Here is a 13,313-nt window from a genome sequence, read left to right as displayed (position 1 = left end):
TTAAAAAGCCACCACCCATTATGTCATTTGACTGCCTGTCAAACATGGAGATGAACTTTTGACCTGCTCTAAACGTAAAACCGTGTGGTGGCAGAAAAAGTTAAGCTTTCTCCATAATAAAATTATTTCTGATCCTGCATTTGCTTCCACAAAGATATCAGACTAGTGACCAGTAGATGACCAGTAGATGTGTCATGTGACCAGTGAGAAGAAATGAATGTTTTGTTTTGTTTTTTACAGCAAGATAAGGATTCAAAGTAGAACTGTACTCGTTCCCTGCTGGACTGCACTCTGACACATGCAAATCCCCCCAGCTCTATTTAACTGGGAAATTAGCTGTGTGTGTGTGTGTGTGTGTGTGTGTGTGTGTGTGTGTGTGTGTGTGTGTGTGTGTGTGTGTGTGTGTGTGTGTGTGTGGATCTACAGCTGATCCATCTTATCTGACCTGTTGTAGAGAGAGAAAAAACCTTCTTCATGCATCCACCCACAAAGACTTACACACTAGACACACTAGGTAGCTCAGGTAGAAGCACACACACATAAAGACACACACACATGTGACATCTGTGTCTATATAAACCTGTCCTTTCACCTGCCCATCACCTGCTCTGGGGGAGGTTGACACACACACACGCGCACACACACACAAAGACACACACTCACATGTGGAGAGAAGAACAATGAATGGGTTAACAGAAGACAATGAGAAAGCTGTTCATACAAGTAAACAGCCCATACATGCCCACAGGTGGAGCACGCACACACACCTCATACACCATCATAATCTAGTCCTTTACTGTATGTTTGCTGTGACTGAGTTCTTGTTGTCGCTGTCACAGGTGTTTCTGTTTCTCAGATACTTCCATCTCAGTCTTACTCTGACAGTAAATGAAATGTTACTTTAAACAGGGCAGACCAGTTTGAAAAGCTTATACCAACCTGGGTGTAATAAAAGAAGCAGCCACTAGATGTCACCAATGATGAGGGAAAATTCATCTCCAAAATCCATTGTTTCTTATTCAACCCTGGTGTAGTGAAAAAAATAGGGTACACCCAAGGGTGAGAATATAACTATAAATCTGTGTTTACTCTAGCCTGATTTCCGACATGTATAAATGACATATTTCTTGTTGATTGTTTCCTGAATCCCATCATATGTTACATTACATTGTAGGATTAGTAATTCTAAAATATAAAAATGAATAAGCACACAAAGGAACAATATAATATATGACTGTGAGATGGTTTTAATCACTGACGTTAAAAGTGCCACTGAGGTCTTTCTCAGTAGCTATTTTTGAAAATGTAAAAAAAAATGTTTGTCTATAGTCAAATGTAGCCCCAACACTAAAAGTCAAAACACACCACTGGAAGCTGGTATGACTCCCAGTTTAAATTACAGGTCTGTTTATACAATGACTTACACTGTACAATATTATCAATGTTATTCATGTTTTATGAAGCTTAAATGGACATAACTATTTAAAATACAGGAGAAAAATACACACAGATGTGATTCATTGAGAAATATCTATACTTCATATGGTTAAAAATGGTGAAAAAGCTTAATTAAAAGAAAATTTAAAGATAAAAATTCAGGCATTTCCTGTGTTGTGTAGTTTTCCCATATGAGAAATGTTCATTTTCCTTTAACCCTAAATGTTATTTGCCAGTCTTCATGTTTAAATCTAATGATTACCTTGATGAACTTATTGTTTTCCACTTCTTACATTAAAATGCTTTTCTTCCTTACATTTTTACATATTGCAATATGTGACCAGAGCACTGGTGTTAGCTGAAGATCTACAGGACATATACTGTAAAATACCTCCACCTACACATATATGAGCCCCATGACATTGTGTGGCATGCTGCGCTGTATGATGCTCCCCATTTTAGCCAAAACTTTTTGTTCCAAACACATAAATATGAGTATGCAGAGGAGTATAGACCAGGTTTTCCTTCAGTCCTGGTTAGAGAGCACTACTAACACTCCAACATTTTACTACAGCAGTTCATCCAGTTGATCTTTCAGATCAGTCATTGCAACAGAATGAGATGAAGGATGCCCTCAAGATGACACTGGCACATGTCGTCCTCACTTTGTGGGATGCCTTGGACCTTTTTCCCACCTCTGGTTTCAGATCTAGCTTACCTACAACAGAGACGGACAGAGAAAGAGAGAGAGAGAGAGAAGGGGGATCAGCTCCCAGAATGTGTCTATTATCCGGCCACACCAATCAAACTGTTGTGTCAGTGCGTTACCATTGTATCGTCCTGGGTCAGGTTGCCTCTGACCATGGCTGCCATATTGATGACTAAGTCAGTTTGGGGCTCTGAGGACAATGGTGCTGTGGAGCCTCTACAAAGCACGAGGCTAATGCTCCCCTTTCAGCCGGCCTGCTCAGCTGCTGAGTGTGCAAGCCTGCTGGGCAAATGGAGTGGCGCAGGTCCAGGGGGCCCGGCCCTATAAAAACACAGGCGAGGGTCTCTTCCCCGACATTGATTATACTGGATCTGTCCCACCTCAGTACTGTCTGTAAGTATATCAACACACCGCCTCAGACTCAGCTAAGAAACTGCAATCAGGGGACAGCTATGTGTACTGGGGTGGAGCCCGACAGCCACCGAGATGCTGCCCATACCGTGTATTTGATAGATAGACAGCTGCAGATGCTCTTTAAATGAGACTCGATTTGCTAAGACGTAAAAGCATAGGAGCCATGTCACGCTGCTGTTTTTAGGGTGAACTGGTTTATTCCTCAGCAGCCCTGTAAACAGGGAGAGCTGGCAAGATGATGCCTGAGTGGTGTGCTTGTGTTTGGCCTGCAAACATCATACAAACATTTTTCTCAAACCAGAAATGTTTTTTTTTTAACTTCAAGTCAAAGATATCGGGCTATAGATGGTTAGCCGCTCTCGATGAGCTCTGAAAGTAAGAGCTTTCAGCGTCTTCTGGAGATGGCATGCATGCTTTTATGCTGTGGCTTACAGATATGTGGTTTGCTGCTATGGCATTAATATGACTGTAATTGTACACACTGCAGTTTATGGGCAGGGGGCATGTCTGTGGCTCTTCATTGAATGTCCTCAATTGAAATAGAGACAAATCTGCACTGTGGAGAGATGGAAAAATGATGAATAAGTAGGCTTTTTAATCCACTTGTGAGACCTTTGGAAAGTGACCTTAACGGATATTTGTTTCCAGAGTGAAGGTGCAATAATATACTCTTAATAGAATTGTTTTACCTTATTATAAATGACTTTTTCATCAAGCTACAATACAAAAATTGCAGTTGTAAGCTAATTTAGATAAACGCCTGAAGTCTGATTTCTGGTATCTGTTTAATCAAATGAGGGTACTGAGGAGGCTTGCTTGTTGTTCATTCATTATGCTTGTTACACCTGATCAGGACATGCAGGTCTTACTGAGATTTCCCATCTATTAACACTTTCTTCTACCTTGGTCAGAGAGTAACCCCCAAGGGAGAAGCAGCAGCCATGAACACTCAACAGATGGAGCAGATGGGCCAGTTCAAGATCACAGTCTGGGAAGAGGAGAACTTCCAGGGAAAGCGCTGTGAGTTCATGCTGGAGTGCCAGAACATCATGGAAAGGGGCTTCAACAAGATCCGTTCCATCAAGGTTGAGAATGGACCGTAAGTCCACATCATTTCTGTTCTTCTGGATCTGTCTGTCTATTTTGCACATAGCATGTGGATCACTTGCACCTCTTGGCTTGATCTGAACATAAATTCTGCCATCTTTATGATGGGGCAGATTTGAGTCAATGTTTTCTCTTGATTTGGTTAGAACTGTACTCTTGAAGTAAACCCTATAAAGATTTTCTGTTATTATCTTTAAGAAGAATGGCTGACTTGTATAAATGATATTAGTGTTATATTGAGAATGAGTTTAATTTTTAGTTAGTCTATAGTCTAAAACATTTAATTAACTACACATTGCTGCTTAAAAAACAGCCCCATAACAATATCTAATAAAATCACATGATTTACTTCTTTTTTAATTCTGATTCTATTTGCTTCAAGTCTGATTAAAGCACACACGACTCAAAAACAACAAGTAGAAAAGGCAAAAACCATAAATTACATTGCGTCGCATTGCGAGTTGGCATCATTTGCATGTGTGTGTGCATGCATCCAAGTGTAACCCCGTTGCGATATGAGTGGGCTGTGTGCAGCTGCCGGCTGTGAGGCAGAAAGGCTGACTGACTGACTGGCGATCAGATAAAAAGCCCTGGGTGCAGCAGCAGCAGCAGCAGCAGCAGCGGCAGAGGTGGTGGAGGCAGGAGCAGCAGTATTTAATGTTTGCTTTGTGCTCCCAGTGACAAAAGAAGCTGCATGCTGTTTTCACTCGAGGCCCTTCTGTGGGCGTAGGACTCCATTGTTTAGTGAAAACGACAGTTGCACTAAAACAACTTTGCATTTAGTGGTTTGTTAGATATTTTTCGCATTCTCTGCTCATTTAACCTCAGCATTTCTCCTTTTCCCCCCTTTGTCTCTCTCCTCCGCATCTTTCCACTGTCTAGTTGGGTGGGTTATGAGTACCCAGAGTTCCAGGGACAGCAGTTTATCCTGGAGAAGGGAGACTACCCTCGCTACGAGGCCTGGAGTGGAAACAGCAGCTACAGAACCGAGCACATGCTCTCCTTCAGACCCATCAAGTGTGCTGTAAGTCCTCAGATCCTTCCTTTTTCTCCTCTCACTAGTTATCCTCTGTCAGCTGCTGCAAGCGGCTTACCCCCCTTTTTCTCTTTGGCTGCAGAACCACAGTGACAGCAAGGTGACCCTGTACGAGTGCGAGGACTTCCAGGGCCGTAAGTTCGAGATGTGCGATGACTACCCCTCCCTACAGGCCATGGGCTGGTGCAGCAAGGAGGTGCCCTCCATCAAAGTCAACTCGGGAGCGTAAGTTACGCGTCTTCCTCCTCCTCGTCCTCTGTTTACTGGTGTTTCCTGTCTTTTTCCCTTTTTCCATACCCAATGACAACCTCACTTTGAGTTCTAGTAATTCAGGAGTTATTTATTTTCACTTATTTCATAGAAATGATGCACTTCAATATCGTTCCAATAGATGAAACTGATGTCCTGCAAGAGTTTACCTCTAAATGTCTGTTGAGATGATCCATTGTACTCTTTGATCCAACCTTGACTCGCTCCACCCCTCCCTGTCTCCCTCTGCAGCTGGGTGGCCTACCAGTTCCCTGGTTACCGTGGCTACCAGTACATCCTGGAGAGAGACAGACACCAAGGCGAGTACAGAAACTACAACGAGTACAGCACCCAGGCTCACACCAACCAGGTGCAGTCCATTCGTAGGATCCAGCACTAAGCCTTCATTCTGCCTGCCTGACCCAACCTGAAAAAAAAGAAAAAAAAACAAACTCTCCCTGAACCCCTTCCTCAACTTGAACCCCCGGGACAGACCGCTGTCACAGAACAGTAGACGGACAAACCCTTTCTATCACTCTGTGGCTCTGCATGTATGGATATCTATCTTCTTCTACCATGCTAAAGCATGTTCTTGATATAGGAAATAAAGGCTTTTCTTCAAAACTAGAGGCTGTTTGTCGGTATTCCTTTTTCTTTTTACAATGAAAATGATCATTCGAATTAAGTGAATGAAAATGAAAATCTCAGAAAGGCAATGACTGGCTGCACGGAGCTGTCAATCATTTTGCACCTTGGTTATGACAGCCATAGCACAGGTGTACAAGCATTGCCAAGAGCTCCTTACTCTCCTTTAGCCCCATAGACCCGGCTGTTATCAGAGATAGCGTTTGCTTTGTGTTTATTGAAAGACATATTTAGACTCTCACTGCACATACATGGAAAGATTTGATTCAAATCTCTCTGTTAGGCTTTAGGATGTGTAATGTTGTTCTTGTCAGACTGTATTCTCATTTCCAATAAACAAGAGCACGAGAACGCATTTGTTTCTATTATTCATTCTTCCGCTGTTGCAATCACAGTTTGCCAACATGACCAGTAAAGTGAGGAGCTGCAAGAAAAGCGGCCGTTTTGAGAAGTCCAATTGCCAATCAGCAAACACATCTGCAGCTTAAACAAAATGTGAGTCTTTCAAAAATAGGATGATTTCAAGCTCTCTTGCTCTTGCTTGCCGAGCCTGTTTGGTACAGCAGAGGTTCTGTGCAGCTTTAACAACCAAAACGAAAGCCAGGCTCAGAGGGACAACAGTGTTAATGGAAATACCTCGATGGGCTGAAGGAGGCGCAGGCTGCTCCGTGGTGCCAGCACAGGCGTAGCTGTCCTGATTTAAACTGTTTCATTGTTCTTTAAGTAGTTCAAAGGACGCCAGCAGAAGTCCTCTGAGAGACAAATGTCCTGCATGCATGTAAAGTTTCAGTGACTGATGAAAGCAGATGCATGTTGCACTGTCCAAAGTCCTGAACCCTGTTTGAACACAGGGCCTATCAGACGCCTGTTTCACCTCTCCTCAGATAAACACACCTAAGTTTGCAAGGTGTGTAACATAAACCACCAACTGAACAAAACTCAGCCATGTTGATGAGACTCTTTATGTGTTACTGCAGTCACCAGCCTGGGAGAAGCATGCACGTCTAAAACATCAGCTTTCCATAAGTGCTGAACATGTGTTTCCACCTTTGTGACTTTGTGTGTTTGTCAGAGAGTCCAGTGTTTTACATGTATTATTTAGCATCAAAACTACGACATCTTCAGTTAAGGAACTCTTAATCCTTCAGTTTATCTGATGAAATTTTAAGGTCAGTTTTCAAATATTAAAAATATTACTGCTTTTATGAAGTACATTCATTACTTTAACCCAAGAGAAAACCATTGGCTCTAACCCTTACTGATTCCCTTATTGGATCCTTACCAGTCACACAGGTGGTGATGTAGAGACAGAAACAGACCAGGAAGGATCATAAAGAGGCCGTCAGGATTTTGAAGAGTGTAAACACCAGAAAAGACCAATACTGATCTAACTTCTGACATATGATTTACAAAAAAACAAAGGAGAGGTTCATGCATTTTGATGACTTATTTCCTCGCTACAACCTTGCGCACAACTAGCTCATAAAGGTCTGTTAGCTGGTAGCATTTGTTTGTGTATTCTAATCTGACACCGTCATGTTTATCTAACAGTCACACGCCGGGATCCTGGAGTGTGTTTACCTCCACACACACTCCTCCCGTTGGTCCAGGACATGGGATTCCGTGTTACACACCCACGAGCCTGCACCGGCTCACCGTCCCACACCCAAAAAAACAGGATCTTTTAATAAATGTGTAACCATGCAAACACACCTTTCTCAAATATACATTCCTCTGCAGACTGATTAAAGCAGCTGCACTGCAGCTTATGCAGGAGTCACACTTTGGGAGTCTAGTAAGATGCAAACTCTAGTCCTTTGGCCACACCATCCAGAGCACCAAGGTATGTTAGAGGCTTTGCAGAGGAACTTTACATTGATTCTTGATAGCAACTGCAACTGTAAGTCATTTTTGATATAAACTGCAGCTCATAGATCAGTAAGGAGCAACAAATTGATCTGATAAAAGAATTACTAATCAAAGAAACTAAATAATTCAAGCTTTTCTGATGTTTCTGTGTAATTATCCCTCTTTTTTCTTTCTGGCGGTGGATTTCTTGCCTCATGCTGATCACTGGCCACAGGACACCAACCTGATTATCTTCCGCTGCATCCATGGATTAGATCTAGCTTTCGAGGCTTGTTTTAAGTTGCCTGCGACTTGTACTTGGACACAGGCAGCTAAAGCAAGTCTGGGACGCCAGAGATACACCTACAAACCCAGTCCTGAGGAATCACTGGCATGTGGAGAAAGGAAAATCCAGCTTTTTGTCCAGGAGGAAGGGACATGGGAAATTAATTTTGCACGCAAGATTTTCACCCTTTCATCTGAGAGGAAAAACCTTGAAATCATATATTACTTGCATTTTGTAAACTAATGGGACAACCAAGGGCCTGTATCGTCTGATGCAATCTGTTTTGATGATTAGGGACCTGATTACTGGACTTATATGTACTAACTTGCCTGCTTAAACCAAATAACATACAGATATACAGCCTGCACTCATTTACCAACTGTAAACTGCTTTTTTTATTTTTTACAGTGTCTTGTGTACTGTGCACGTCTGAGCTCAGTCAAGTGACACATTATAGAGCAAACGTGACAATAGATGATGAATGATTAGCAGAGCTGCTTTCAGTTCAGCCAACACAGACGGCTGGTTGTGCAAAATGTGACTTGAATTAAAGTGCAAAGATTTTCTGTTCATAATTTACTTTTCTAGTTTTGAAGTATTGATCTGTTATTTGTGGATTTTTTTAGACAGATTTTCATACTCTCTGCTGATGCTTGATGACAGCTCCACTTTTTTCAAAATTTCCTCCTTTTCCAGGGGAAAGCTGTGAGAATCCCTGCAGCTGATGCGACAGAAGTCAAAGTGAACTGTCTTTAAGATCCCTGCAGTAGCACTGATTAGCCTGTCTCTGCATGCCATGACAGATCTATTGCATTTTCCATAAGACAAACAAGAAGCCGAACCACACAAGATCCCAGCAGCTCTGCAGTGTCACACTGTTTACACCTTCACCTTTTGGAAATTATTTTTCTGGCCTTTATGCCTTAATAAATCACTTTCAGTGGAGATGTAAAAGAAAACACAGGCAGAGAAAGAGGGATGACACACAGCAGATATCACCGATTCAAACCAGGGACGTTGCAGCTACATGGAACACATCTGAAAACACTATTCCTCCAGGAGACCTAAAGTATTTATGGACAAACCTTTATCATACCAGGGTGACACATTCATAAATGACATGATATTCCTCTTTAAATTCATATTTCTGGCTTCAGAGCAGAAGAACAGACTCTAAATTGATTGATGTTCCCTCGGACTGATCACATTTGAGATATTATGCTGACATGATATGAATCAATTTCTACAAATGGCATTTAATCACATTGTTTTGCATTATTTCCACACGGATTCAACATTAATTCTCCTGAATAGCTTGAATGGGAAAACTGATGGTCAGCTAGTGTCAGGCCTCAGCCAATCATTTAATCGATCACCCTTAAAATACCAGGCATTAACCACAGTTTTATTGATAATACTAAGAATTGCCAAAGATGTTCAGGCTCCAGTAACACATTACACAAAGACAAACGTGTTCAGTCTGTTTCTACAGTCCAAATCAGACTATGGCAGGTCAATAAAGCCTCACACAGTCCACTGCTTCTAAAAAACACAAGAATTAGAAAAATATGAGTGGCCCTGATAACGTCAGTGCGCGTCAGAAGCCATGGTTTATAAGTTACAACCTCATTACCCTCAGATTGAGGCTGTATAACCTTAAACCCACAAACAGAAGGTGAGGGGGGGATGAAATGTTCTTGTTTTCTCGTGTGCACTGAGGCGTGTTTTTCAAGGTAAATATTCTTTTCCCAACATGAAATAGGTCTTTGCTGTTTGCCGAGAGGTAAAGAGGCGGAAAAGTGAGGAGGATCTGAACTGGTTTCCATGTCAAACACTTCAATTCACCATAGAAACTCAGATCTTAACGCGGAAACTTTATTAAACTGTGATGGTGGATTGATAAGGGCCGAATTTCTATCGGCTTCTTTTTATTGTGGGCACCAGGCGGGCTGACAGAGGTAAATTGCTCTTTTAATTAAAGCAATGCACCAGGGGAAATTGCTGTCTGAATATTGTCTCAGAGATGGGGGCCAGTGACAGTTGCCTGGAAACTTCAATCTGTCCACCCGCATTTATTCCAGATCACAGTTATGAGATAAAGTTTAATAAAAAATCTTTTCCTCCGCCACCAACGAAATGAAATCCAACCCTTTCTGAACAACGGAACACAATGAGACAGGACTGCGGAGGAAACCTCATGTTCAACATGTATCTCTCAGGTTCGTCATTTTGGCCCGTAAAGAATCAGAGAAATGAGCTGCGCTGGTTCTTGAAATTCTGCTCCGGGTGTCGGAGTCCTGATGCGCTGATGCTGCGCTGCCAGGGCTCAGCATTGTTCAGCCTTTTCAATCTGAAAGCCCGTCTGCTCTTTTGTCGGAAATCGGAAATCCTTTTTCCTGGACGCGTTTCCTGGCTTCTGGGAGAGAGGAGACCGCCACGAAGACACGCGTCTTCCATTAGGCTGCGACTGGACGAGGACGCAATTAGGATTTTAATCACTTTTAACTTGTGTTTGGCAGTTTTTAACATTTTGGTCAATTTTACACTATCTTGATAGCTGCTCTCGACTGAAACACCCGTTTCCTCTGAACCGATGACGAGAAATGCGCCTTTAAGTCTTATTTTATTTCACTCAGCTTGCTCCTTGTCACTGTGGAGAGATTGGAATAGTTTTCTTAATCCAGCAAACTAAGATTAGAGTATAAGAGCATTTTAAAAGGCCTTCTGAGATCGATCATTTACAGACAGCGTGAAACAGACAGCAGGCCTGCGCAGGAACAGGATGAGACTGAAAATGTGTCTGTTTTGATTTCAGATCCGACAGAAAATCTGCTGAAGGAAAGCAAAGGAACAACCTGGGGTCCGATCAACACAGGAGTGCAGAAAGGTAAGAGGATGTCCTCAGCGAGCTGCCAGGGTTCAGAAGAAATACTGTTATCACCATGCAGGGCACAGGTATTTCATATTAATGAGCTTATTATAATACGAAAGAAGTCCTTCAACACTGCAGCCCAACATTAGGAAATACTGATGATGAAATAGTAAAAAAAATAAAAAAATAAACAGTAGCTGCTGGATAAAAGGCTTTGAGGCGGACATTTTTTGGCTATAATAACAAATCTGACTTGGAAAAAAAAAATAATCTGAGCAATCATTAAAGTTTATAACATTAATGGTAAAAATACCCGAATTATTATAGAAAGATTAAAAAGAGTTAAAGTCTCATTTAATTTGTGTTACTGGTCTGTTTGCCACACAATCAACAAAAACCATATATCTTAGTTTCTAATTCATACTCTCAGCTACATGTTGTTTCTTAGACACAGATGATACAGAACTTTAATTAATGAGCACATTTTTATTGGCCTCAAAACTGAATTATAGCTCAAGGAGAATAATGAAAATAAGAAATGAAGTACGTCAAAATAAGATTAAATAGAATTTTAAAACGTCCACAGCTCATTGTCACTGATTTATTAAGAGATCCGAAAGCCAGGCGCAAAGGGCAAAATAAAGCAGTTCACGACGTTTAAATTAGCATGAAAAATATCTGACAAACTAAAATGTAAATGATCTGTAAACAAACGGTATGAGCACCTTCATTTCATTTTATTGTTGTTGTTGTTGTTATTATTATTTTGTTTTATTTTAAATAGACCTAGAAAATTCAAGTATATCGAGTCATCTAAAATACATTTGGATGGTGCATTTGGGCCTGTCAGAGAAAAAAAAAATCGGCTCAAGATGCATTAAAACATGCAATTTTATAAATTATAATTAAATAAGTATTCTTGAAATATGAACTGCGCAGTTTTAATTCAAAGAATATAAATTAAAATGTCTGGAAATCCGTCTGTTTCTCATTTGCCTGCAGTTTTCCTTGAAAAAACAGGCCTTTGTCGATCAAAATCTGCAGCCGTAAATGATGACTCATATTATATTGTTTGATAAAAGTGTTAAAATGTTAAATCCTCACATAACGTCCTGCACAGATCGCGCAGCAGACGTTTGGTTTATTAATGTCAGTCATTTTCCAATCTTGCTCCGCGTTGCACTGACCAGTTTCCATTCATTTTAACGGAACATCACTGCTCTCCTCCGCGCAGGCAGCGGGCAGATTCAGCTGTGGCAGTTCCTGCTGGAGCTCCTCTCAGACAGCACCAACATGTCGTGCATCGCCTGGGAGGGAACCAACGGCGAGTTCAAGCTCATCGACCCGGACGAGGTGGCTCGGCGTTGGGGCGAGCGCAAAAGCAAACCCAACATGAACTACGACAAGCTGAGCCGGGCGCTGCGCTACTACTACGACAAGAACATCATGACCAAAGTCCACGGCAAGCGCTACGCCTACAAGTTTGATTTCCACGGCTTGGCGCAGGTGTGCCAGCCGTCCACCACGGAGCAGGCCATCTACAAGTTTCAGGGCAACTTCTCACCGATTCCCTTCACCGGGATTTCCAAACTGAACCTCGTGGCTCCCGGCGTGGGGCCGTCGGGTTTCTCCTACTGGCCCGGCTCTCCTCCGGCGGCTCTGTATCACAGCCACAACCTCCAGCCGGGGCCCTTTGGCACCGTGTCTCCGTCCCACATCAGCTGTGTCAACAACATTAACAGCCTGAGTAACATCAATAGCCATTACAACTGACTCTTAATGCACATTTAACTGGAAAAATAGACACCACAGCAACGAACGACGAGAGAGCTGAAAGAGCGCCGACATGTCGGGTTTGGTAACTTGCAGGTGCAAATACTGGATTAATTTGGTTACAAATGAATGTTTTTAGACATAATACACATAACGATTGTTTCAACAGCAATATTTAAACGTGTAATTATGGACCTGTAGTCATGTAGATGCTGCTGAGACGACGGTTGTATGTAAGCAAGGCGTCTAAAAACGCGGAATCATAGTAATTTAGCCCTGTTAGCCCTTAAACCAACACATCCTTTCACGAGCAGAGCATTAAATCATCAAGAGCCACCTATCAAATTACGCTCCATGGTTTGGACCTTTACGCGCGGTATTTGAATAATTGTACAAGTGTGGATTTTAACCCATTATGACCCAAAATATGAAATATCCTAATTTCAGACTCAATCTAAATTAAATCGGAAATGATTGAAAGTTTCCGGTTTTGGAAATGAAAAATGTATAGAACATTATTTTAGAGAAAAGAAAATGAAATACAGATCGTCTGTTTTATACCCTTCAGCTCTCATCCTTTTCTGTTCCTTTGCCGTCTCTCATCCTCCTTTCTTGAGCTCTGTGATTGTTTTTACGCACAGGCTGGTTTAATTCCACCAATTTGAGAGCAAATCACTAGTTATTATTGGACTGTTGGCGCCACCTCGTGGTTTAGAAATGATGATTTTCTTTCACCGCTTGAAAACAATCACCTGAAATACATTGTCTCTTAGAAATCAGATTACGCATAACCATGGCCTCAAAAGAAGATTCAGTGTAACCCACTAAACGCAATAAAAGTAGAACCAGTACAGAGGTGCAGGGTTGTGATTTGTGTAACGTGAATAGTAAGAGAAACTGTGAATTACTCTGTAAATACTGTAGACACACGCTCAGG

At 41.7% G+C, this 13,313-nt stretch overlaps 2 protein-coding genes across 2 annotated transcripts; both read left to right on the top strand.

Annotated features, from left to right (window-relative positions):
- The first annotated feature begins 2,517 nt into the window (after positions 1 to 2,517).
- LOC139340288 (beta-crystallin A2-like) lies at positions 2,518 to 5,541 on the top strand. Its single transcript, XM_070976041.1, has 5 exons — positions 2,518 to 2,539; positions 3,472 to 3,659; positions 4,550 to 4,691; positions 4,786 to 4,928; positions 5,205 to 5,541. The coding sequence occupies exons 2-5, from the start codon at positions 3,502 to 3,504 to the stop codon at positions 5,350 to 5,352; spliced, it is 591 nt and encodes a 196-aa protein (XP_070832142.1). The 5' UTR covers positions 2,518 to 2,539; positions 3,472 to 3,501; the 3' UTR covers positions 5,353 to 5,541.
- A 4,638-nt stretch (positions 5,542 to 10,179) lies between these two features.
- Positions 10,180 to 13,067, top strand: fev (FEV transcription factor, ETS family member). Its single transcript, XM_070976215.1, has 2 exons — positions 10,180 to 10,618; positions 11,838 to 13,067. The coding sequence occupies exon 2, from the start codon at positions 11,897 to 11,899 to the stop codon at positions 12,374 to 12,376; it is 480 nt and encodes a 159-aa protein (XP_070832316.1). The 5' UTR covers positions 10,180 to 10,618; positions 11,838 to 11,896; the 3' UTR covers positions 12,377 to 13,067.
- Positions 13,068 to 13,313: the final 246 nt, after the last annotated feature.

Source organism: Chaetodon trifascialis, chromosome 12, assembly GCF_039877785.1.
Source record: "Chaetodon trifascialis isolate fChaTrf1 chromosome 12, fChaTrf1.hap1, whole genome shotgun sequence".
Classification (NCBI taxonomy): Eukaryota; Metazoa; Chordata; class Actinopteri; order Chaetodontiformes; family Chaetodontidae; genus Chaetodon; species Chaetodon trifascialis.
Note: the sequence above shows the minus strand (reverse complement) of the source record. Positions and strands in the feature narration are given on the sequence as shown.